The 27,879-nt window shown below is 39.4% G+C and overlaps 1 protein-coding gene across 4 annotated transcripts in view; it reads right to left on the bottom strand.

Annotated features, from left to right (window-relative positions):
- atxn3 (ataxin 3) overlaps positions 1-27,879 on the bottom strand; it is a 58,822-nt gene that overhangs the window by 18,984 nt on the left and 11,959 nt on the right. For all 4 annotated transcript variants that reach the window (XM_076274628.1, XM_076274627.1, XM_076274626.1 and 1 more), the window contains exons 6-8: positions 22,275-22,362; positions 10,850-10,985; positions 4,252-4,412 (exon numbers count right to left, since the gene is read on the bottom strand). In XM_076274628.1, the coding sequence (XP_076130743.1) occupies positions 4,252-4,412; positions 10,850-10,985; positions 22,275-22,362 (385 nt within the window). The remainder of the gene's footprint in view (positions 1-4,251; positions 4,413-10,849; positions 10,986-22,274; positions 22,363-27,879) is intronic.

Below are 27,879 nucleotides of genomic sequence, written 5' to 3'. Positions count from 1 at the left end.
CAGAGGAAGTAGATTGGGACCCAAATAGAACGTTCAAGCATTGTTTTTGTTTTTATTGTTTAAAGGGTCTATAGTCAGTAAAATAGTAGTTTGTGTTAATTTAAATTTACATTGTATGTTGTGTTTTGTCAATGAAACACTTTAAATTTGCTACATGCAAATGTGTTAAAATTGCTACATGCAAATTACTAAATGCTATGCAGTAGCTTAGGGCCTAATCTTTGGGCCATCTGATGTACCCTAGTTCGATAGTTAAATCTGCATTGGCTACAAATAGCTGCTATCATAAGGACTCTTCCGAGGTAGGATATGCGCCCTACTGAGAGCATTCCGGGGAAGCCTATCCTAAATCTAAGAAATAATTATTATTATTAACAAAAATGCAGGCTACAGAATATCTCATTGTTCTTATATATCCTGTTGTCTCCTTGCGGCCTGTTCACGGTTATATCCTGTGCCTCTCCTGTCTGCTGAGCACCCCTTTCCTTAACACATATGAACAGTGTATAAAACCTAACTGCACCTACACTTTTAATGTAATTGTTTGTAGATCTTAGTGTTAATATTTCCTGCTTACTTTTTTAGCACCAAAAACTGCCTGATGTGTGCCTTTTCCTTTTCCTCATAGTGTCTCTTTGAATAAAATAAAACCTAGTTTCATTAAGATAGTATCAGGGTTCTCAGAGAAACTACATTTATCAAACTAAAAATATGAAATAATAGAATGTAAAAACAATACCAACCAATTAAAAACAAATTCGAATTCTAGCACATAATATTTAGCCTAGGCTACTTTTATGTTTCCACAGGTTTCTCTGATGTTATAACATATGTAGGCTTAGCTACATCAGACCCTCTTGTGCCCGGTAATATAAAAACACAGGATCTGTGCCAAAGTAATTTCAAAAAGGCACAATAATTTATTCAAGATAAAATGAGAATGGACACCTAGGCTATGGAGTTAATCTCCTTGGAAATGACAATCGATTTTACCTCACCACAATGTAAAGCTTGATTTAAATAGAGAATTAGCCTATCTTGCTAACTAACCTTGCTAACTAACCGAGGTCCACTTTACTAGCCTCAGTGGGTAAGTAGCCAGTAATTCAATGTATGAAGACGTGACATGAGCTATGAAAGAACAAAACACGTTTATAGATGAAGGTAGTAAAATCTTCAACAAGCTAGCAACTTACATTTACCCATGCACGTCAGTAGCAAACTGAATTTAGCCTACTGGAGGAATTTAACTAGCGTTTTATCATGCAATGTTGACACTTGCTTGAAAAGTTAAAGTGGTTCTCTATCTCAGTTGCTTCTAGCGCCACGGTGGTTAAAAATGGTACGGTCCACAATAGGGGTGTCTGAAATCGCTTTACATTAAAATGTTCCTACAGTGAAAATAGGAGTTGACTTGTATTGTAACTGTAATGATATTTTTTCACAATATCAGAAACATTATCTGACCCCCCCAAAACTAATATTTCTGTCTCTTTGGGGGGGGTACCCAGTACCCCCTATAATTCAAACTATGATTCCAGGCATCGTATTTAATTGATAACAAATAACAAAATCAAAATGTGCAACTAGTCTATGAGCTCTCACGCTAAAAAAACAGTGTGGAGAACAACATTAGACTGATTAGATAGCACCTCACTGCAAACCACGCACTGTGGCTTTGGGCAGTCTGTCTCCCAATCCATGTGAAGCATAGCCATATGCCTCATCATAGGCTACTTTCGTTTTCTTTGCGCAGTCTTTTGTCTCCTCCTTTCTTTTTTTTTCTCTGCGCTCCACCTCCACCTTCATCATTCTGCCCCCCATCCCATCGTTACCTGTCTCCTGCTCTGTTTCTCTCGCTTCTCCTGTTCAATCGCTTCAATTAGGCCTTTTGGACAGTGTTTTACACTGTTACACTGAACAGTGCTAACACTGTTCTTAGCCAGTTTTCCCATGTTTGCGTAGCCTTCTACCTAGCCTATACTTCCACGAAACCAGAGAATGTCTAATAAGGGGAGAACCGCCACTCTCGGGAAACTTCCGGTTTCTGAACTGGTTGCAGTTCCTGTTCTGGTTCCACATGAGGACGCTCACGAATAAGAGCAGAATGAATGGAAGTCTATGAAGCTGTACCCCTCAAATCCACTTTTCTCGGGATATAATTTTTTGCCCAGAAATTTGAATGTTGCATGCAAAAGAGGGGACAGAGAAAATACACACCGCTGAGTATTATATTTTTTGAGTCACTTATTTGTTCTAAAAAGCCTTTCAAATGTTTCAATGACGTCATTCATTAGCAGAAAGATAGTGTGTTGTGGGCAACAATGACCCAAGCTGTAAGAAATCGAAAGGACGCAAGTACTCGTTCATTCAACTTTTGACCTATAATCCATATTGATCTTGCAGAAACCACAATCCAATATTCGATTTTTCAACGACAACCAGGTGAAAGAGACACATTTAGCCGTCTAGCTCCATAGACCCCCATTGTTTTTGCACTTATTCGTGATCGCCCCTAGCGGAACTGCAGCAGATTGCAGGTACAATGGAGTTAATAGGGAGTGATCCGGCTCTCCGTAAACGGGCTCTGACGAAACTAACGCGCCAGATATTCTGGCTGCCCGCAGGAAATCACATGCATTGTGGGTAGCTTATTTTTTAATGAAAAGATTGCCTGCCATAGAGTTTACAATTGATTTCCTTTAATTTCACGTTTCCATATCATTATAACCCGATTCGAAATTCTTTATTATTTATGAATTATTTATGATTAATTCATTAATAATTTTTAACACTTTTCCGACATTGCCCTTTTCATCTCGCGTACCCCCTAGTGGCAGGTAACACAGTTTGGGAATCCCTGATGTAGGCTAATGGTGTTTTCAAAAACTGATAGTTCCGGTCCTTGACTGTGATTGGCTGAATCGCGTTCGATGCTGTTGTAAAATCCAGCATAAACATACACCTTGACTGCATTTTGTTCTATATTACTGCGCGACGAATTGTAACAAAAAACGTTACAAAGTTACAAAGGAGCAGTCGGCTACAATATGGCAGAGTTTGTCGTAAACTTTGATGTGCTGGGTGGGCTTAGTCTGGAGGAGTGGTGGAAAGAGCAGGACAGGATAGAGGAAGAGAGCAACTTAAGGCACGGTGAAATAAGCGAGATCGAAATTGAGGAGTTGAAAAAATCCAGGAATGAAATCGGCACCGTTAAAATGACACTGTCCACTGTCCGCTGTTTCCTTTCTTGGTGTGCCGAGAAAAAAACATCTATAGATTTGACATCAGTCAGCAAAGCTGATCTTAATCAGGCTCTGCGGCAATTTTACGCAACTATAAAAAACGGAAAAGGTAAGCCCTACGGTTTGAGCAGCTATATTGGCCTACGCGCAGGGCTTAATCAGCATATCAACGACCCACCCATTAGCAAATCCTGGTGTCTACTGAATGATCCAGAGTTCATCACCAGCAACCACATTTCTTGGGGTGGTAAAAAAAACTCCACCGAGAAGGACGTGACAAAGCAACGAACCACCAAACCTTTTCGACATTCTCAGGCTTTGTCTCTAACTACGCAGAGAGAAGAAGAGAGACAGCACAAAAACACAGCTATCCTCAGACCTCAAACACCCCTGTGCCAGTAAAAAAGAGTGTGAACATGGTTGAACACTATTTCAGTAATTGTACAATTAATGGTGACATCCAGATAAATGTAAATAAACAATTTGGTTGTGGGCAGTGTTGTGCTGCGCTGGCTGTGTTACAGCGTCCTGATGTTGCCTGGCAACCATCCTAATGAGGAAACTAGATATTTTAGCAGAAGAACGATTATTTATTAATAAATTACTTAATGTTGTGTCTTTACTTTATGAAACTTTGCTAGGTATTTAAATTAACAGTTTTAGAAAAGCAATAGGCCACTCGAGTCCGTAGGCTACACTGATTTTACAACAGCTAAGGGGCGTTGTTAGGCCCTTAGCTGTTGTAAAATCAGTGTAACCTACGGCCTCTCGGGGCTTATTGCTTAATTCTATCACATTTTTTTTGTTAACCTGGCATTCTTTGAATTCTTTATCGGGATGTCTGTTTGCGTCTGTCTTTATGGGGATGCCTGTCTACTTAGCCCTTTGTCTGAATGGCTTTAAAACATCTTTTACAAATGGGCCTCGGTGTGTTTGTGGGCTTGCCTTCACTATCTATATGTAAATTAACTGTCTGCGTAATAAATAAAGAACATTTTCCTTCCACCTTGCATGCTGAGTTGGATAGCTCTACGGAGGTCAGCCTCCTCATCTTCCACCTCCATGTCCTGTCGACTCAGGGCCAGGGCCTTCCTTAACTCTTCTTCATCTGAATCCAAAACTCTCTCCTCCAATTCAAGTCCATGGTCCTTGACTTTCAAGGTTGGCCTGCAGGTCAAATGAACATAAAAATAGATATGTAATCAGATTGAACTGGAAACAAGTTAAAATGGTCAGTAAGGCGGTATTCACAGGCACACTTTTTCCACCTCCAAAACGTGAGTATTCCAAAGTAGTGAGAGTTAAAAACATTCAAGGTGCCTCTTACGTATATGTAATTTGCAGTATATTCATACCAACACGATCAAATTTGTGACTTGCAGGGTTCCTACACATTCTCCATTTTAAAACTCCATACTTTTTCCATACTAAAATTTCCAAACTTCTCTGTAGAATTTTCTGACCATATTCTCAACATTGCGGCAACTTCTGATTTGGGATAACTCAGTGAAAACAAACGTACGGACAACTAAAGTGAATTAAAAAATATATTTGTCCATTTAGTCAGGTACTTTTTCCATAAGCCAGCTGAAAGTTTATACGGGCACTCACTCAATCCAGCTGTCGTCAAATTCAGACTAACACTTTTGCCATTCTATCATAGTTTTCAATGAATATATACAACCACAAGGTTTTGTTTTCACCTAGTGGAGCTCATAGACTGTGCTTTATATCAAAAGGAAATGATACCGCAATGTTGGGAATTTGACCTCAAAGATACAAAAAAAAAACTAGGGGCCCAAACTCAAAGCAACACTATGCAGGTTTAGGTACTTTTGGCGACTGTAGAGCTCCCTGTAGAGTCGCGATGTATTTATATGTTACTCTGCTATAATTTTTTTTATATGTTACTCTGCTATAAAAAAAAAATAAAAAAAAGGCCCGGTAGCAAACTGACACCTTGGATGAACGAAAATATCCATGATCTAAAAAGATCATGTAGAAAAGCTGAGAGAACATGGAGAAAAACTAAGTTACAGGTTCACCGTGCCATTCTAAAAGAAAAAATAGCAAATTATAATAGAGCTATTCGGAATGAGAGAAGGAACCACTTCTCTAAGGTAATTGCTGAAAACAGTGGAAACTCTAGGGTGTTGTTCTCTACCATTGATAGGCTATTGCATCAAACACCTTTTGACCACTCAGTCAGGCATCCTTTCTAAGATGTGAAGAATTTGCAGACTTCTTCAAAAACAAAGTAATTTCTATAAGGGAGGCTATTGGTAACACAAGTAATATGTTTGATAGTACACCCAAAAACAGCCCCCCCCCCAAAATGAAGGTCCTTTAGCACTATTACTCAATCTGAGCTTGGTAAAATTATAACTCAAACTGGCTCCTCAACATGTGTTTTAGATCCAATCCCTACTAGATTCCTCAAAAAAGTATATGATAGCTTAGCTCCCTTTATTCTCAAGCTAATAAATACCTCATTAGAAACAGGTATATTTCCAACTGCTTTTAAAACCGCTGTTGTGAAACCTTTACTTAAAAAGTCAAATCTTGACCATACCAATCTGAGCAACTACAGGCCTATGTCAAATCTACCGTTCCTGAGCAAAGTACTTGAAAAAGTGGTTTGTAATCAGTTAATCACCTTCCTCAACGAAAACAGTATCCTTGAAAAATTCCAATCAGGTTTTAGATCAAATCACAGCACAGAAACAGCTCTAGTAAAAATAGTCAATGATCTCAGACTGGCTACTGACTCAAACAAAGTCTCAATCCTTATTCTTCTGGATTTGAGTGCGGCATTTGACACCATTGATCATAGCATCCTAATTCACCGCCTTGCGAAGTGGGTGGGTCTCTCTGATAATGCTCTAAACTGGTTTCAAACCTACATTACTGGCAGAGATTTTTATATCAGTCTAGGAGATCATGTATCTGAAAAACATGACTTGCCTTTTGGTGTGGCCCAGGGGAGCTGCCTTGGTCCCCTGCTATTTTCCCTATATATGCTTCCATTGGGAAACGTCATAAGTCAGCATAATGTAAACTTCCACAGCTACGCAGATGATACCCAATTGTATATTTCTGTGGAGCCAACTAACCCAGATGGCCTTTGCTCCCTCACTGCATGCTTAACCTCCATTAATCAGTGGATGAGCAAAAAAAAATTGAAACTAAATGATGACAAAACAGAGGTACTTTTGGTTGGACCAAAACTAAAGCGAGATATTGTTCTTAGTAATCTGGGGAACTTGGCGCACCAGGTCAAACCAAAAGTAACAAGCCTCGGTGTCATCTTAGATGCAGAGTTAAGTTTTAAGCCCCATATCAGTAAAGTTACTCAGACAGCCTATTTCCACTTGAGAAACATTGCCAAAGTGCGGCCCTTTTTAACTCAACAAGATGCAGAAAAACGTATTCACGCCTTTATCACTAGCAGGTTAGACTACTGCAATGCACTTTTCACTGGTCTTCCCAAAAAACATCTAAAGAAATTGGCACTCATACAGAACTCTGCGGCTAGACTTTTAACTAAGACTAAGAAGAGAGAACACATCACCCCTGTGTTGGCTGAACTGCACTGGCTCCCTATTTCCTATAGAATTGATTTTAAGGTTATGTTAATTAATTACAAAGCTCTGAATGGCATAGCACCTTCATATATCTCTAAGCTTTTAATATCTTATCAACCACAAAGGAAACTTAGATCATCCAATTCTAATCTTTTAATCGTGCCCAAAGTGCTCCACAAACAAAGTGGAGAAGCTGCTTTTATCCATTATGCCCCCAAACTATGGAACACCCTGCCTCTGTACATCAAGCAGGCGAGTTCAGTAAATATTTTTTTAAAAAGATCTGAAAACATACCTGTACAGGAAAGCTTTTAGTTAACTCATCTTATCCTGTAGACTACTTTTTCAGATTTTTCTACATCTGCTGCTATTGGAGGGCGCAGCCAGCCAGAAGCAGATGGGCTCCCACTATTAAGTCAGGTTCTGCTCAAGGTTTCTTCCTGGAATATGGGAGTTTTTCCTTGCCACAGTTGCCATATGGCGTGCTTGTGGGGGGTAAGAGGGTTAAGGCTGCCAGTCGTATGACATGTCATTTTCTATATTTTTGATATGTTGCTGAGTGGATCATAAACAGCCCCAGCAATGAAGAAAAGTGATTGATAATGACTGACTGACTATTATTGTGTTACATGCTTCAAATGTAAAGCACTTTGAGCTGCATTCTGTGTATGAAAGGTGCTATACAAATAAAGCTTATTATTATTATTATTATTATTATTATATTATTATTGTAAATAGCAAACATCTCGCAACATATTTGCACGTCTCTATTTGATTCTGGTATACTATGCAGTTTCAGGTATTTTTGGCGACTCTAGAGCTCCCCCTAGAGTTGCGATATATATACTTATATTTTACTTACTTATTTAAATAAATTATTTTTAAATTATGTTAATTTATACCACTGCTTAGTTGAAATTCCCATTGTCATGCATCCTTTAGAACATGTTATAACCGTAGGTTATTTGCATACTGTCACGGCCTTGTCTGGCTCCTCCTTCTGTCTGTGTGCTGCGTCTGTCTCATACAGGTGAGCTGGGCGCAGGTGTTTGGAGTCGTGCTAATCACTTCCTGGTCTGGGCCTTTAAAAGCGCTTCAGAAGAGACCAGGTTGACGACCGCCGCCGCTCCATCTCTCCTGCAGGATTTTGTTTTGCTTAATCACTACACCGCAGTACACCGATTGCTTACACTTTTATTTTTCAAAGCCAACTCCATTACTGACTTTACTTAACCCATTCTGTTAAATTTTATTCATTTAATAAATCTAATATATATATTGCTATTCCACGTGTGGCCTTTCCCTACTATACTCTGTTGCTTGCTTTGAGCCAGGCTTGTAACAATACCTATGAAGTTTTTATTAAGTATTTATATCAGATAAAAGGACCCTGAGCAAACTGATCAACATCTTGGACAATGAATGTCATCCACTCTACAGCACTATTAAAAAGCAAAAGAGCTTGATCAGCTGGAGACTTCACTCACTGCCATGCACAACTGAAAGGCTGAGGAAGTGATTTGTCCCCAGGGCCATTGAACTGTTCAATGCTTCACTAAAGGGAATAGGAGAGATAGACTTCCTTGCATAGTCTGTCTGCCTCTCCACCCTCTCCATTTTTGAGTACTGACTGCCCACTACTGTTTTACTACTGTCCACAGCCTAATGTTTTTACTACTGTTTTACTGCTAGACTGTTTTTCATGCTATATTAGCTCACATGACCAATGGCTTCTGCTACAATACTGAATGGCTGTAACCCTATTACCTCAACCTATTCTTGCACTGACATAGTTTTTTATATTACCTTGTCGACATTATACTGTACTCTCTTATTTGTCCATATTATTTATGCTGGTCTCTAGACCTTATCCTTGCACTGTTGGACTACTGTTGGACTACTTTTGCACCTTCACCATGACACTCACTCTCTTGAGCACCTTACCATGCACACAGAACTACAGGACTACTGTTGGACTACTTTTTTGCACCTTCACCATGACACTCACTCTCTTGAGCACCTTACCATGCACGCAGAACTACAGGACTACTGTTGGACTACTTTTTGCACCTTCACCATGACACTCACTCTCTTGAGCACCTTACCATGCACACAGAACTACAGGCCAGTCCAGGTCCTGTCACTGCAAGCGTCTCATGCTTGATCACCCTCAAGCACACTGTGGATTTTTTTATTTAATTTATACAGTATATTTAGTATTTAGTTTAGTTAGTTTTTCTTATCTTCTACTGTCTCTATTGTACAGTGGAGTTGTGTTATATGTTTATACTTATATTTGCCATTTCTGCTGTAAGTGCATGTTGTGTGTGATGTCTGTATGCTACTGAGACCTTGAATTTCCCCTTGGGGATCAATAAAGTATCTATCTATCTATCTATCTATCTATCTATCTAAGTACCCAGTTTTTTGGCCTTATCACACTTGTATGTTAATTCGCCAAACTCGTTGTGAAGTTTAAATGAACAGTCACATTGTATTAGAGCTGTAAAATACAGACGTTCATCATATGCTACAATGTTGCTATGTTCTGGATAGGGGTGTCACGATTCTCCAAATCCTCGATTCGATGTAATTTTCGATTTTAAAGTCACGATTCGATTGGATTTTCGATCTTTTTAAAATATTACTATTAATGCATTCCTTATATGTTATTTACTCTTTTTGGCCTTTTCTTTTTCGGGGGGCTTTTATTTTGAAAACCGCTTTGAAACCGTTCCAACCGCGAGGTTGTAATGTAAACAGAACTAACATTAGGCTAAAACAGAGACGTGAACATGGTAAAATGAAACAACACAGAATGTTAATTTCATTGTTTCAGCACACTCCGAAGAGACCCAAGGTTAGTGTTCATGGAATATGTACTTATAAATGTGCATTTTAAGCCTTAAAGTAACTGTAATTAGACCATCTTTTCACTTGCTAAGTTGAGTAGGCTAAGTTAGTTTTAATTGACGTGAATGAACGAATACTTCCACACCGGTGATTTCAAAGTAGCAAGAGGGGCTTTGATTTCGGTAGGTTGATGTGTAGGCCTATATTTTAACTGGCTGCAGCATAAAATTAGAGGAGTGTTGACGCTGCAGTTCAGCACGTGCATGTGTGTTTGTGCGTCTTGTCATACATGCTGGACGTGACATTGGGGGTGTGGCTGCATCGTCGATTCTACTTTTAAGTTCGAAGTTCGAGATTGAGATGTAATTTCGATCGATTTCGAAATAAAATCGAAATCGTGACACCCTTAGTTCTGGAGGTGGCTTTTAGCTAGTTACATGGCAGTAGGCTAAGCAAAATAGCAATGTTTCAAAGTTAAGGTTCAGAATCAGAATATCAGAATCTTGGGATATGCCCGCTTGACCAGAGAGATGGAACTAAACGACTGGCCATAGCAACCATCCATTTAGAACTAGTAACGGCAGTTTGTCCTGAAAGTTTAGAAAATAGTTGATATGAAGCGGAAAGAAGTACTTCTACAAACAAGACAGTTTTAGCGATTAAAACATTTAAATTATAACAGCAAATGAGCACAACGCAAGTGGCAAAAGTGGCAGGATAATGGACTCCACGACGTTCCGCTGGCGTGTCAGGGCCGTTTTACCACCTTGAACGTGCATTTCTTTCTGTGAACCAAATGCCGTGTCGTCCATTATCCCTTATATAATAGAAAATGCTACTATGTTGCAGAAGACTGTGACAAGACATTCACATAGGCACCATAAGACATTTTAGATTTATAGTTAACCAGGCTTTATTATTTATTATTAACGTGTTAGCCTTCAGAAAACTCGCACTCCGTAGATACAGCATAGCCTACATATAATTGAGTTATTTTCAATCAAAGCTGGGGTACCTGATTGACAGCTTGTTTGCCCAATTCCCTGCTGTAGCTTATACCTCGACAACCATAGGTCGCTCAGACACATGGGTGGGCTCTATGTAGCCGGAAGACTAAGTAGACAAAGTAACAAAATCCCAGGTTTCTGACCCTTTAGACCTGCTCACCTTTGGGCACCACTTGTCTGTGCATCATCTTCACCAATCAGCTTGGGCCTTTGCTGCTGTTCTACACGTACAATCCCCAAAATCTTCTCTGCCTCACATTCCGGCAAGTTTCCTCGGATCACAAATATAGAATATCCTGAGAAAGATCAATAAAATAAATATCTTTTCAAATTATACATTATTGAGACATAGTCCGTAATAACAGAGGAAATTAATTGACTTGAAAAACCAAAAGATGGTTTGTCTAGGCTCAAAACACACAAAACAGAAAGACTGTTGCTCATCACAGTTATAATCTGAAAACCAAAGCATTAGCACTGCTCTTCTTTAATTTTGCCTGCTAAGCAAATTCAATTTCACATTACTTCAAACTCGTTGAAATTAAGGGGAGGAATGTGAGTGTAAGTTGTAGCCTAGCCCACACTGTGCCCGGGTGAGAAAGTTTTGTCCACTGCCGTTAACTCAACTGCCAGCCTATTGATACGATTTGCACTAGCTTTGCACCAAATTTCAGAGGAGCGCCTGTTTAATGAAAGAGTATAAGGCTATACGGCTATAAAATAAGCCCTCATGTATTTTATGTTCACCTATATGCCCTTAAGATGTATCGAGGCTATGTTATTATGACCGCCGCGCAGCGAAGCGTCAGTTTGCCTCTAGGGGTCATGTTAACCCATTCCATATGCACACATGTGCATAAACAGATATTCACACACACACACATACATTCACAGTAATCATACTTATGACACATACACACACAGTAGACATATGTACGCATGCATGCACATGCACACACACAGGCACACACACAGGCACACCCACAAGCACATGCATGCACACACACACATACACACACACACACACACACACACACACACACAAGCACACAGGCACACCCACAAGCACATTCATGCACACACACACATACACACACACACGTACAGTGGGTCCCAGTTAAGAATTGACACTTCATTCACCATCAAGGTGATTCACGCAGCTGGGTAAAATGTAAGTACAACTGCAGCCGCTTGGGGGCAGCATAGTCCGCTGTGGCGTTCCACGGTCGAACCGGACGAAGCATTCGACAGCAAGGGCTGTGATTGGCCGAGTTTTCAGTGCGTTTCTCTGTGTTTTTAGCAGCCCCTGCAACATGCTAGTCCACTGTAGCCTATAAGCTTTGTACATAATGTTAAACATAGTTTTGGATTCAGTGGCAAGATGTCTTGATTGTACAGTGCCTGTCTCTCAGTAATGTTTTAAAATGAGAGCTTCGTCAGCTGGCAGTAGGCTACTTTGTCGGCATGAAGTTAACAGAACATAACATGTATGTTAACATGAAGCTAACAGAACATAAATATACTGCCCAGAAACCTCGTGAATAGTTCTGATTTGTTTTACTACACTAACAAGGTTAAATATAGCCTTTGCCTACAGCATCTCCTTAACAGTAATGTTAACAAAATGACAGCATCCATATGACAAAGGAAAACGAATTCGGTCACTCAAGACTGTGCCACAGCAACCAGTGTAGGCTACAGTCCTACCCAATAGGCCTAGCCTACTCGAAGCAGATATCGTTGTCTGATGGTCGAGTGGGTTAATGCGCGTATTTCCAGAACAGGTCTGCCAACTTTCAGGCAGTTCTGAGTTCGAATCTAGGCAGGAGCAGAGCCATATAAAGGCCTAGGCCTATTGTTATCATTTTTTGCAAGGTGTTGCTCCTAGTTAGACTCTGCATTTGTTATTTCTCCGTATGGAAAATAAAGTCAATTTTCGACACACGTCTGTTATTAGTTCAATAACAAGTGTTCCTTGTTAAAACATGTGACTAGTGAAACTCAAATGATTTTAGAAATATTTAGCCAAAGCCAAAAAGTGTTAGAGAGAAGGAGAGACGCCGGTGCAGCTCAGATGTCTTCTTAAGTCTATTCTTTAGTAAAAGGTGCAGAACATTAGGCTATTAAACTTTGACTAACATTTCGTTAGTCAAAAACATCGACACATCGAAACGTTAGTCAAAGTTTAATAATTTTCTGCACCTTTTACTAAAGAATAAAGAAAATTAAGAAGACATCTGAGCTGCACCGGCATCTCTCCTTCTCTCTAAAATATCTGTCCTGGCCTGGTTGCACCAGATTGTCGCCAAACGACAGAAGCGCGGAGAACCCTCCTTTGTCTACCAAAAAGTGTTACTTTGTGCCCCGCGCTCCCCCACTGCGTGTGAAAGAAGGGGGTGGGGGAGGGGGGCTTAACGTGAAAAAGCTTAATGTCCCAAAACGGCAACAAGTCATAAGGGTAGGCTACAGGAAGTGGGGGGAGGGTATGGGATGACCAGAGCCGTCTTCGCTGTGCTATTCAGAAAGCATCTTCTATTGTCTTTCCAGGCGCACACAGCTCGTTACCATATAGCCTATCGAGTGCCTTTAACAGATAGGCTCTGCTCTTGGGTTTGGCCTCACAGCAAACTCAACCCTCTTGTTGCTTGCAGTTTGTTAAATAAAGCGATGCAGATTACATTATTTATTTCTGATTAATTGCGTCTTTTGATGTCTTTTGCAACATCTGCTTGTTAGGCTGGGCTACTGTCAATGTCCTGTACAGGTAAATGTTCAATTGCTGGTGTAGGCCTACAGGCTATAATCAATTAGGGACTGTTCGTTATTTATTTAAGGGGCTACCGGAGGAGTTTTGGGAGCGTTAGTCAAAAAAGACGTGACCCTCCCTCGCCAGCAAGAAATTGTTCTATGACCCTCCAAAGTGATTGAGAAAAAACGCATGACCCTCCCCAGTCCCAACAATTTATTGATGCCTTCTGTAGGCTACTGGGTCAATTTGGGAGCTTGCATGCTACGACACCTTCCTTGAAATGCCTTGAAAAGGCTGTCGTTTGCACAATTTCACAAATAAGCACCGGGACCGAAACAAACCTATCAACTTTTCCCGGGTTTATCGCGTATTTTAACTTTTTCCTCGCTGTCTTAGGAGGAGCTGCAGGGCCGTCGCAAGGGGGTGCGAGGCCCTGTGCGAACTTGACAGATGCATGAACTTACGTGCATGAAATCATGCGATAGCTTACTTTACACATAGCCAAGCTAGGCTACCGTCGGTGCATTTTAATAGTAGCCTAGTCTAATAAGCTACACCAGCTTGTCTTTAAGAGGGGAAATTGTATAGCCTATAACATAGAGTCACATATTTGGCCATATGGTGTTTATCATAGGCTACATCACGAAACCAAATAGTGTAACAAAGGCGAACACTTTAACAGGGGAAATTTAGTTCTCAGTAAAAATTTCAAGTTTTTGCCTGAAATTGTACTGTGCCTCTTTACAAGGGCATTGTTCCCACCTCTTTTGGGGTCAACCATCAAGTGCTGGACCTCTATAGAAAGCTGAGAACCTGTAGCTTTCGTAGGAAGCAGTCAAGATAACTGTGTGATGTACTGACAAAGAGCTACAGAGGCTAGAATATAGTTTTTTCTTTCTGCCGGATTACAAGCATCTCTGAACTGACCACATTTCAGCCCTCTAGGTCACTTGATATCCCTTAGAAACACAACTGAGCCCTAGCACCAGGTCTTGTGAAGCTGTGTGCAAAAGTTGATCAATATAGAATGAAAATATGAGTGCTTTAGACTATTATTTGCCAAGGTATGCCCATGCGTTTTGTAAAATGCCTATGGATACTCCCCATAGGACTTTTTGTTATCCAAAATGCATACTGACAATCAAATGCTTACTGCACATGAACCCCTTTGTGTAGAAGCATAATCCTGGTCTCAAATGAAAGGTAACACTTTGAGGTTTCTTGTGTACTATTTAGATTGTATGTCAGGTGTTCTGATATAGACTGACTACACAAAATATGGAATAATTACAAAAAAGTCTCTATTTTTGCATTTAGTTTGTTGGTTCAATGAGTGTGTATAAGATAGACTATACATCTGTACAACTAATATTGGATAATACAACATGAAGATTCAATTTCTATGGATTCTTGTGAATATTTCAGTACCCAATATGAGGCATCTACTTATTGTGCTGCAGCTACACTGCAGCCAGAAGTCAGGGTATCACCAAAAGCGGAGGAGGGGGAGGGGGGCATTTTGGATCAAATTTAATTGAGACATGATAAAATTAATCTGAGAATGTAAAGCACTATACAGATTGTACATGAAAAAAGTTGTCATTTTTGGATTCCCAAGAGCCAAAGCTTTGAAATGGTGTATAACATTACTATGCTACATAGCAATATGGTGCATACAATTAATTTAGAATGTTGGGGGGAGGTGGGGGAGGGGGTAACCGTCCCGCCGGTGGGACACTGAAAGTTATTTGGTTAATTGGGCATGAATCATTGTGCTGAACGGTATTTGTCAATGAGCAGAAACACACACGACATTCAAACTGTTGATAAGATGTGCACTATGGAAACTGGTCTGTAGGCATTGGACAAATAAATGACACTGACTCGCCATATCCTGACTGAAAAAACATTGTCTTGCTTTGCCGCAAACTATAGGCCAGTTTGCAGGTAGCATAACGTCTTTTTCAATTCAAGGGAGAGCCCAGTCTCTCCTGTGACATTAGGGTGCGCAAATAGTTTTTAATAGCCTGTTCAACTTCGAAAAGCTTCACCCGATGCCAGTCACTGATCGCAATTTCAAATTTCGGGAAGCTTCTCAATCTTTTTAAGTTTTAAGTGCAGTAGGCCCCTATCTGGCCCCTTTGGAATTATATCTCGAGCCTATTATAAGGTCCAGTGCGTTATGTCCTGGGATTCGGACGTGCTCAAAAAGAAAAGAAAAAACACTTTTTTATAGATGGTTATGAGGAGCAATATGAGTCTGAACTCCGTGTCATTCAGACTCAACTCTCTTGTTGCTTTGATATTTTCGTTGTCGTTTGAACGTCGGCAAGCAGGCATGTTGCGGTTGCAATTTAAGTGAAATTTCTACAGTAGGCCTACAGCATGCAACATGCTTGTTAGGCTGGGCTACTTGTACAGGTAAATGTTCAACAATTGCTGGTGTGCAGGCTATAATCAATTAGCTAAATCATTTGTCCAGCTGTTTAAAAAATAATCGTGCTACATTCAAACGCAAAAGGTGCTTTGATATATTTTTCGTTTGAACGTCGGCAAGCAGGCATGCTGCGGTTGCAATGAATGAGGATAATTGGTTTTATCTGCGGATTTATTTTTTGCATTATTTTGAATATGACTCGCTCCAGTCTCAACAGCACGTCTACTTTTTCCACACACATCTAAGTTCTAACACACATCCCCTCTCGCTTTCTCTCCTTCCATCCCTGCGCATGGGGCTTTCTTAAAGGAGCTGCACCATTTTACAACAATTGCATCTACATTTTCATATTAGAATGTTTTGTTTGTTTAAGTGTAAGCTTAAACTACCGTGATCAATTTAAGTTCCCGTGCCCCCGCTGAAAGTCTCATGCGCTTATCGTTACACTATCAAATCTATAAGTAACCGTGACAAATAGGGTTATAAGATATATAAATATATAATAAGATATATAAACTCACGCTATTGTATTATCATATATGTTTGGTAATGGCTCACTGAGTCATGGAAGCAGTTAAATCAAGTCGCATCAAAAATAATAGTGGCAGAACTCCCAAGTGACACCTTGTGGTTGTTTGTGTCAACTGCAGTTTGTGCCATTTCTGCTGAGAAAATGGGGTGCGTGATTCATGAAGGAACCCATCCAAACTTAACTGGGACCCACTGTACACGCACACAATTCAAGAATTTCTTAGAATTATGAACAGGCGAGATGGGGGTGGGGTTGTATAAAATGTATTTTACATGTGAAATCTATGAACTAATCATGTTTTGGTACTTGTTGTCTAGCAGATACCAGTGAGAATTGAGTGTGCATAATGCAATTCAGTGAGACAGTTAGAATCACCTTTCACCTTTTGTTTTTAGCCAGCAGCCAGACCAGCAGATACCCTAACTTTGCTGAATTACTGAAGCTAAGCAGGCTTAGTTACTACTTGGATAAGAAACCTCCTTGGAAGAGTAGGTTCCTGTTGGAAGCGGTGTTGGTGGCTGGCCAGTAGGTGGCACTCTTCCCTGTGGCCAAAGCCACCAAACCAATATCAATCCCAATGTCCTATTGCAGTGACAGGGACACTGTACTGCAGGAGATGTTTTCCTTTGCATGAATGTTAAATTGAGGTCCTGACTCACCATGGTTGTTAAAGATCCCATGGCACTTATCGCAAAGAGTAGGTGATTCCCTGATTTGCTTTATTTATGTACACATACATAAAGACACACACACACATGCGCACACACACACACACACATACTAGGGGTGTAACAGTACACAGAAGTCATGGTTCGGTTCATACCTCGGTTCGGACATCACGGTTCGGTACAATGGAGGGAAAAGCAAAACAAAAATGCAGAAAGCATTTTTTTTTTTGTACATGTCTCAGGCTGTACCACCTAGTGTCATACAGTCTCTTCCCTGAGCTATCTGAACAGCCTGAAGAGTGTAAGATGTAGTCTAAACAGTACAATAAGTACCCAGACTCCATCTGTAACTTGTAAACAAAATAAGACAATCAGCTATAAAACTGAAAATAGGCCTACAGCATCTCTTATTTCTGAAAGTGCAAATTACATAGAAAAATGATTTTTAAAAATCCACTTAAGCAAGACCTTCAACATCTGTGTTTAGTTGTATATGGAAGGGTCTACAATTTGCCTCAATATTTTTTTGTATTGTGTGTAAAGTAATAATCTAGCCTACTAACTGTGAAAATATCACAATATTTTGCCTTTTTAAAAAAAACGAAATTGCTCCTTTTATTTCATAAACAGACTACAACTAGAAGTCACGTGACTTTGCCCTTTGACGTTAACTCACCGTAGCATGGTTTGTTTATTAGCCTGGTTAGCGTTGTCACTTTATTTTGCTGTCTATGCACTTAACACTACCAGCTCCTCATGTGAGAAGTTACAAGTTACCCCAACATAAAGATAATTACCACGCGATTTACATAGCTTTCTGTCATTACGAAATCATTTAATTTAAGCCATAGGTTTTGGCCCTATTTGTATGTGTATTAAAAGGCTGCTGAAACGCAGGGTACGTTTTTTTCCCCTCGTTTCAGTGATTGGTAGCCTACATCATCTGGGTGATGGCTTCGAATATGTGTAGCATTTTTTCCACTCACATACCCAACAACTGCTGATCAACGCCGACACACAGTTTCATCTTATCCACCACTCTTTCGCCTGTACTAACGTTACTGTAACTGAAGTTCTCAAACGTGCGATCTTAAAGAGACCAGCGGATCCTCTAACTCTTGTGGGTCTAACCTTAGTGCTGCTAATGACTGACGGACTCGACCGACGACCTGACAAAAAAAACACAGGCGCCAATCAGAGCTTCAGAGCTAAGGCAAGGCTAAAGATTGCGTTAGGTGTCGCTAAAGAACTCCCGTAACTCTCGCTACTTAACAGTAATTGCGCATGACATTAATTAATCCGCACACGAGTTTTATTTATTTTTATACCGTGTATTCTCCGTGTAAATTCATGCACCGAACTGTGACGCCCGTACCGTTTCGGTTCAATACGAATACATGAACCGTTACACCCCTAACACATACACACACTACACATGCACACACACATACATGCACACACACAACACGCACAAACATGCACACAAACACACATACACACATGCACCCACACATACAAACACACCTACATACACAAACACATGCACACAAACACTCACACACAAAAAAACACACACAAAACACATATACACAAAAACAACCACACACTCTGCAGACACTCAATTACAAACACACAAAAAAGGAACAAAGTAGGAAATGAACACAATTTGACAAGCGTGACCTATTTTTCTGGAAAAAATGTGCTGGACTGGGCGGCGGTCATATTTTGTACCGCTCTGCGGTACATCTAGTTTGATATTGTTTCATAGGGCTTTAGTGGTGGTGTTGAAGCCTATAATAGCCCAATGTTTTCTTGTCAAGTGCTCTGTTTGTGGTATTTGTTTTTATAATAAAGAGCACAAAAGAAATACCTGTTATGTCCTCCGTAGTGGAACTTTATGTAGGCCTACACATTTAGGAACAGATATTTGGTTCTGCCCTAAGTCAAGCAACATAAAAGTAACGTAAAAGTAATGAGTAACGTAAAAAGTTACTTTCCATAAAGTGTAACTAAGTAAAGTAACGGGTACTTTTTTTTAAGAAGTAATGAGTAACGAGCAAACACTACTTTATAAAAGTAACTTCCCCAACACTGATCGCAGGACTGAAAGCAAATATTCCATATATTGGTGTTGAATTAATCCCATGTAAGCTACATCGTTTTGCCAGCGTTTCTCCCGTGTGCACCATTGTGAGCCTAACATCTTTCTTCTGACAATCAAGCCTCTTCAACCCACATAGGGTAGGATGCGCTGCCTCCTGACTCTGTAATTGGAGTCCTAGCAGCGAAGGCACCCATTGAGTTACTAGCTTTTCCTATTATTGGGGGCCTAGCAGCAAAGCTGCGAAGGCACCCATTGAGTTACTAGCTTTTCCTATTATTATACTTCTGACATTGGCAGCCCATAGAACGCATGGATAAAAAGTGCTGAAATTTGGCAGAAAGTTTCGGGGACACTCTACAGACCACTCACGCTCATTTACGGACCTCTAAACCCAGCGCCACCAACAGGTCAAAATTTGGCCGAAAATTGAACCTCTGGGTCAAAAGTTATGAAATTCGGCGCACTGACTCAGGACCGTCCCTTGATCACTCTCACCAATTTACAGAACTCTATGCCCAACACTCTAGCGCCACCAATGGGTTGAAACTGGACTCACATTCACACATGTGACCATTGAACGGTGTGTCCGATTTTCACAAATCAGGCACCGTTGGAATCCCTGGACCGACCTAAGTTCAATGACCCCTATTACACTTTCCGCCATATTGGATTTAGTCCAAACTCTAAGAAAAGTTTCAGCGGTCACAAATTTCAACCGATTTTCATGGAACTTGGCGGAGAGGCTCTTCAGACCGAGCTGCACAAACGATACTTGTCAGATTTTTCAATTTCAACTTCGTTTGCCCGTGACAGCCAATCAAATATGGCGACGAAGCCGTGTGATTCTTGACTCTTTTGTCTGATGTTTACAATTGAGGTAGCATCTGAATTCTTGGACCATCCAGAGTTCATCGACCCCTATCGCGTCACTTTCTGCCATATTGGACCACCGCCATATTGGATTTGATCCAAACTCTACGAAAAGTTTCAGCGGTCACAAATTTCATCCGATATTCACGGAACTTGGCGGAGATGATCTTCAGACTGAGATGCACAAACGATACTTGTCAGATTTTTCAATTTCAAGTTTATTTGCCCGTGACAGCCAATCAAATATGACAATGAAGCCGCTAAACAGGAAGTGAGCTCTTATCTCAGCAAGCCTTTGATGTATGAAGTCAAACTTGGTGAGGGGACTTATCAACTGATTGCGATGACCCACGAGGAAATTGGCATCATTTGGCATCTATGGGGGCGCTGCAATACAGGAAGTGAGCTCTTATCTTAGTATGCTTTGATGTATGAAGTCCAAACTTGATACAGGGACATAGTAGCTGATTGTGAGAACACACAAGGAAATTGGTGTAATTTGGCCTCTAGGGGCACTGTAACAAAGTAAATGAGCTGATATCTCAGCCATTCTTTACCCAATTGCCATCAAACTTGCTGTGAGTGCTTGCTCATGCCATGGCAAGGCCATTCCTGCTAGTTCACTGCTAGGCCTCCACATTGCTGCTTGCAGCTATATTTGGTTAGTGAACTTAGATTCCTGATTGGCTTGAGCATCGCCATTGGCTATTTAACAGGAAGTGCCAGAACAGTCTCAAAAATACTTGTACTTGCAGAAAATTTACTTGAGCGAGCGGCAGAGATTTGTAATGGCAGAATAGCTTTGTAATTGAAAGACAGCAACTGTGGAAGGTTCAGTACCTGTAGAATATATTTGGAAGTGAAGGACATATGAATAATACTTAAAATTGTTCGTGTTATTTTTTTGTTAAATCACAAATCAGTTTTACAGTTACAAATCCTGATACACACACACACACACACACAATTAATGAGACGCTTCTCATCCCTAAGATGGTGCAAAAGTCTGTGCACCTGTAGAAAAGATTTGTAACTGTACGACAGCTTTTTGTGTGTAGAATATTGATTTGTAATGGTAAAATATTTGTGAACTGTAGGATGATTTGTAGCTGTAAAACCGTATCCGTAGATTTGTAAGTGCAGGGCATATTTGTAATATTGACAATTACTTGTACAGATCATTTTAACAGTTACAAATAATTTTTACAGTTTCAAAATGTGATACACACGTACAAAACATTTGAGTCTAATATTCTTCTATATCAAACTCCCTAAAAAGTCGTGGAGTAAAACAGATCAATTTAATAATCAATTAAATGCTTGGAAGAACGTTTGCCACATCCTTGCGTCCCTTGAACTCTGCCGTGGCTTGAGTGAACAAGCAAGGAATGGTGTCAAACTCTAAAAAGTTGTGGAGTAAAACAGATCATTTTAATAATCAATTAAATGCAATGTGACTGAATTATCGGCGGGATGTCTGATCTGCGTACAATGAAGACTGCTTGTATTTAAAGGGCTTAAATATTGTTGCGGCCCCCAGAAAGTTAATTTCTAAATGTTTGGTCAAAAATGGCTCTTTTGAAAGTAAAATGTTGCCGACCTCTGAGTTACTTAATCTAAAAATAATAAGATAAGTTAGTTATCTTAATCATTGCAATGGCCATCTATACATGCTATATCTTCCTTATTTTAGGACAGTCTGGGCTACCCATATCTGGGAAAGTATGATGTGATAGTATTTGCATATGTTAGCCTCTATATCAACAAAAAATAATTTGTGTCTCATGATTTCTTCATATTTTTGCATTAATGTCACTAGGAAGCATGCCAGTAGAAATGTCAAGTTGGATTGTCTGGAATTTGGCAATAAAAGAACCATGATGGTGGGATTTACAAAAATGTTTGTACTGACATAGTTTACATGAGAATACATTATAATTTTGGCCCAAAGTTGGAGACCATGTAGAAATGTGTTGCAATTTCAAAACTGAATTACTCGGGAACCGCATTTTGTGCAGATGCTAAAAAAAACACACACAAAAAAAAAAAAATCAACTTCTCAATTACACAATGCAGGTGATAAAATTCACAGCTAGCTATTTCTGCCCTTTTTTCAACACATTGTTATGCGTGTGTCATGAAAGTACCAGAATCAACAGTAGCAGTTGGTAGAGTTGCTTATTGTTATTTAACTTGCAGCAATAGAAACATGTTAAGAAGCTTACCTTCTTGCTGTAACTGTGCTAAGAAAAGAGCCAGGTATGTGTCCGATATCAGCTCTGGTCCCGTCAACAGTGAATTCAGGTTAAACCACTAAAACAACAATAATAGATGTCTATAATAATCACAATCTTTAATGATCAAGCATATTCAGTAAACTTTTTCGGTAACACTTTCTATGAAGGTTGTATTTATAACGCCCTATGAATGCATTCATAATGTTTTATGAGGTGTCTATAAAGCATTGTAATGCTCATTATTACCATCTATATGTATTCACAAGTCGTCATAACCAACTCCATGATGCATTATGACAGCTAATTATGAATGATTATAATTTTAATCTGAATAACGCATTATAAATACGTCAAGATCTGCCTACTCACTTGTCAGTTTTATGATGCATCATCATAACTACTTTGCTTTGCTAAATGCGTATAGTGATCAATGTCTTGATTTCTACTGTAGTCCTATTTATATCTATAGCTATAAGTATATGTAATAAAGTCATAATAATTTAAACATCTCCGTACAGCACACAATTATAAACAGCTATGGAATATCATAAGTGTTATTTATTTATTTGTTATATACATTTATTACATATACTTATAGCTATAGATATATAGGACTACAGTAGAAGTCAAAACTCTTTATGCATCACTATACACATTTAGCAAAGCAAAGTAGTTATGATGCATCATAAAACTGACAAGTGAGTAGGCAGATCTTGACATATTTATAATGCATTGAAGTTGGTAATGACGACTTGTGAATACATATAGATGGTAATAATGAGCATTACAATGCTTTATAGACACCTTATAAAACATCATGAATGCATTCATAGGGTGTTATAAATACAACCTTCATAGAAAGTGTTACCAATTTTTCTTAAACCCAGTATCCATAAGGAATTCTAAAAATATCTGTAATGGTTTATTCCTAACCTATAATACCAACAACTGATTACAAATAAACATGATGGCATTCATTATGTTTTAGTAAGAAAGCTTGTATGGAGGGGTCTATAAAAAGTATTTCAGAAGAGGCAGAAATGTCATCAGTGGCATTATGAATAGGTAAAATATTTATTACGAATTCTGATACTTCAACCTGCAAGGGCTTATACCATAATATCATAATACTTTGACAGGACTACTCAACTAGCGGCACGCAGGCCGGATGCAGCCCGTTGGATTTTACCTGCGGCCCGCCCGCAAACTGCCTTCAAATCTGGCTTTTATGACTATGCTATAATCAATAAAATAAAAAGTAAACAAATGTTGCGCGGCTCGCACCTGTCACACTGGGCTGTCAGATATAGGGTGCGTTCGTAAGTTCAAACTGACACTCTGAAAATAGAATAAGGCACGGTTAAAAAGTTTCAGAGTGCTCAGAACGCACCCATAGCCTACACAGGAATTCCGGCGTTGGCAGCAGTAATCCTAATGTTAAAGCCTAATGTTAACCATGTCTCTGAAACACAAAAATGAAGATAAAAAAACGGCAGTTCCAGTTGGAATGGACTGACAAGTATTGTTTATATTGCCATCAACATCAAGTAATAAACCAAAGTGTTTATTGTGCAATGAATGCATTTCAGTAATGAAGGAATATACTTTTATGTGGCACTACAAGTCAAAGGAGTAAAGCAGCCTAGCCCTCAGTCACTTTTGTACATGGCAAGAGAGAGCTATGATAGCATCCCTTTGTGTAGGTAATGAAGTTGAATAGCCCTGCTTTATGAGTACAGACATTATAGATATAAATGGTCATGGCCTAATTTCTTGGTACCTTTCCATGAAGAATGAAAACCCTCCATAAGAAAAGGTTTTTGCAGAACTACAAAAGTTGTGCAACCAGCAGACACAAAATGGCCACACATCCAGAGCAATTAAAAGACCAAGTGGGTGATTGTAGCCTATGAGTGTCATTGTGCTTTTAGAGTGTTTTTCAGAACATTTGATACTGGACTGATATGGGCTTGAAAACACAGGAAAACATAGTACAGATAATTTTGGATTTCTGAATGCACACTGCCTAACCAGGTATGTCCTCACTGCACATCACTGATATGATATAAAATTGAAACCACACTAATCACTTAGTACTAACTGACTAACTGTGTATTTATGGACCTTTATTGGACGTAGTAAGCTTTAGCACCAGTTACGATGATCAGAGATAATGTTTTCATGGAGACATTGCCAAAATAAGAGGAATTTCAGTGTTTCCCACAGACTCAGGGCCAGATGTACTACGCTTTTGCGCCTTCAGGCGTATTTGTTTCGCAACGTGCACATAAAATCATGGCGACTCTTGGCAAGGTATTTACAAACAGGCCGCACTGAGAAAACAGACTGCCTGTCGTGGCAGTCGAGGCACAGCTGATTAAAACTGAAATCAACACACTGGAAAGCAGTATGAAACAGAAGATGGGGCCTATGTTTCCAAAAATTGAACAGGCCATAAACCACTAAAGTATAAAGAGAAACTACAAGAGTGAAAATAAAAAAATACAAATGAGATACAGAAGATAAATATATATAAATACAGGCTGAGCATCCAAGTTTTACTTTAATACAGGCTAAATACAGGTCCAAAATACAGGCTGAGCATCCAAGTTTTACTTTAGCTTTTGATATGAAGCATATTCAAATTGACGTTTTTCTTTGCTCTCCGTAGCATGCACTCATGTTTTCGTGAAATGTGTCTTCTTAGATTCCAAAATGAATATTGGAAAGACGTGAATTCTGGGTGGTTTTGGGCATGCCTCAGACTCGTGGTGTGAGCGGTATTGGAGCGAAATTGGAGCGGAACAGGGCAGCTGCTCCGGCCTCGAAATTAAAAAGCGCTCTGTGCTCCAACAAAATTCCATTCACTCCGCTCCTCGCCTGCTCACACTCCGTTCCGCTAACTAGCTCTGCACCAGACCAAGCTCAATCTTTTACGAACCGGGTGACGTTTGCAGAGAAACACAAAAACTCCAGCCAGGAAACTTGCTGGAAACTTGTCAACAAACGTATTGTAAAAGCACCAATTTCCGCCCCTTTTGTTAAAAAAATTCTAAAACAAAGATGATTTTTAAATACTTCAAAATCACATTTGATTAATGAACATTACATTGCACCAAAACACTGTTTACAGCTCTTCAAGTCACGGTAAAATGTAATTTTTGGTACATATCTAATTTAGATACAATTATGGGGTGGGGGCTTGCGTTCCTTTAGAAATCTGCCGTCTTGGTTTGTATAGAAATTAATATTACAGTGGGTACTGGTTAAAAATTTACACTTCATTCATGATCAAGGTGATTCACACAGCTGGGTGAAATGTAAGTACAACTGCAGCCGCTTGGGGGCAGCAAGGTCCGCTGTGGCGTTCCGCGGTCGAACCGGACGGAGCATTCGACAGCAAGGGCTGTGATTGGCCGAGTTTTCAGTGTGTTTCTCTGTGTTTTTAGCAGCCCCTGCAACATGCTAGTCCACTGTAGCCTATAAGCTTTGTACATAATGTTAAACATAGTTTTGGATTCAGTGGCAAGATTTCTTGATTGTACAGTGCCTGTCTCTCAGTAATGTTTTAAAATGAGAGCTTCGTCAGCTGGCAGTAGGCTACTTTGTCGGCAGTCATGAGAAGTTCGCTTGCTAACAGAACATAAATATGCTGCCCAGAAACCTTGTGAATAGTTCAGATTTTTTTTACTACACTAACGAAGTTGAAATATAGCCTTTGCCTACAGCATCTCCTTAACAGCAATGTTAACAAAATGACAGCATTCATATGACAAAGGAAAACGAATTCGGTCACTCAAGACTGTGCCACAGCAACCAGTGTAGGCTACAGTCCTACCCAATAGGCCTACTCGAAGCAGATAGCGTTGTCTGACGGTCGAGTGGGTTAATGCACGTATTTCCAGAACAGGTCTGCAACTTTCTAGGCAGGAGTAATGATGCAACGGTTTTCCTTTAGAAATCTTTTTGTTGTAGCCTACTACAGACATTCGATGAAGTGTTCTGCAATGAGTCTGTTTTTAACCCAGCTAAAAGATAGCCCAGTAAATTAACTAAACTTATCCCAGTAGCAAACAGTTTTTCTGGATGTAGGCTACTTTGAAACTTCTGCGGGGTAATGGGAGCATTTGTTTTTAAAAACATAGGCCTAACTTGCATCTTTCCATTCTAACCATTATTAGGCCTAGGCCTATTGTTATCATTTTTTGCAAGGTGTTGCTCCTGGTAAGACTTGTTTATAAGACGTTGGGTGATTAATTGATAGCTGTTTTGGGACATGTTAAACTTTCTTTATACACGGGTTTCCCGTTTACCAACAAAACTAGATGCGCGCGCAGCCGTGGGGCAGAAGACGCTTGGTGGCCGTCCACAACGTTATAAACTTAACCTAAATAGTCGGCTGCTGTAAGCTACAATCAGATTTTATTGTATACCACTGTTGTCTCAATGATAATAACATCTAATTTCAGACTATATTTCAAAGTTTGCCGTTCATTTGCATTATTAATATAACATCGTATTTTGTCATTTTTGGCAAATACATGCATTCCGTTAGGGATATTGAACATATTTAACATTCTCTAACCATCGTGATTTCGAATTAGTGCAGTTTTCAGCACAAAAACTCATCTTATTCTTTTGCATTGCTCTATGCTGTTCTATGGTGCTTTCTGCCTCTTGGTTGCGCACGTATGTTTTCGTGACGTTGCATAGAAATCCATGTATAATGAGCGCATAAAACGACTTGTTGATGTTTTGGGACATTAAGCTACTAGGGCTGTCAAAATAACTGATTCATTTCGATTAATTAATTTGAGAAAAAATAACTGATTAAAAAAAATAACGCAGCTTAATCGATTCCGTGTGACCTTTGACCCCGAGCCATTCTAGTCAGTAACCATTAGACTGTAAAATAAAGGAGAGAGAAGAAAATGTGCTGCCTAGATCATTGATTGGAACATTTACTTTTAAAAAAACGGCCTGATGTTGATAAAAATAAAATGTTGATTAAAATAAAAAATAAAGCCCTCTGCAATGTCTGCAGCAAGGAATTTGCATATCACCGGAGTTCATCAACTTTAAAGTCGCACATCAATGCAAAGAAATAGTGTTGACATTCAGGGGAGTGTTCATTTATTTTCATTGTGTCCCCTAGGTTATATCTGTGGCCTGAAATGCCTTGTATGTGAAAAAAAAACTTCTTTCACTTTTGAATTGAATTGATTTCCTCAGCATATTAGATCATATCATAGATTATTATGGCCATTATTTGAACAGTGAAAATAATAATAGAGTTTTTGAACTTTAATGTCACTAATGCTGATTATTCAATGATTCATTTGAATTTAAATATTTAAAATACTTTCACAGCAAAAAAATATATGCGATTAATTTAGATTAATTAATCACAGAGTATGTAATTAATTCGATTAATTTTTTTAATCGATTGACAGCCCTATAAGCTACGTTAAACTTTTTCACGTTAAGGATTGTATGTCCTTAATTTATTTATATATTTAGGCTACTTGCGCAAACCCTGGATACTTTTATTGCCACACAACAATATTGGTGGTATTTGTTACATTAGCTTCAA

The sequence above is a fragment of the Alosa pseudoharengus genome, unplaced genomic scaffold (assembly GCF_046254945.1).
Source record: "Alosa pseudoharengus isolate Yale_2024_CS ecotype anadromous, Long Island Sound unplaced genomic scaffold, YU_APseudo_1.1 YU_APseudo_1.1_scf_8, whole genome shotgun sequence".
Lineage (NCBI taxonomy): Eukaryota > Metazoa > Chordata > Actinopteri > Clupeiformes > Clupeidae > Alosa > Alosa pseudoharengus.
The sequence above is the reverse complement of the archived record's forward strand: the minus strand, read 5'-3'. Positions and strand labels throughout refer to the sequence as shown.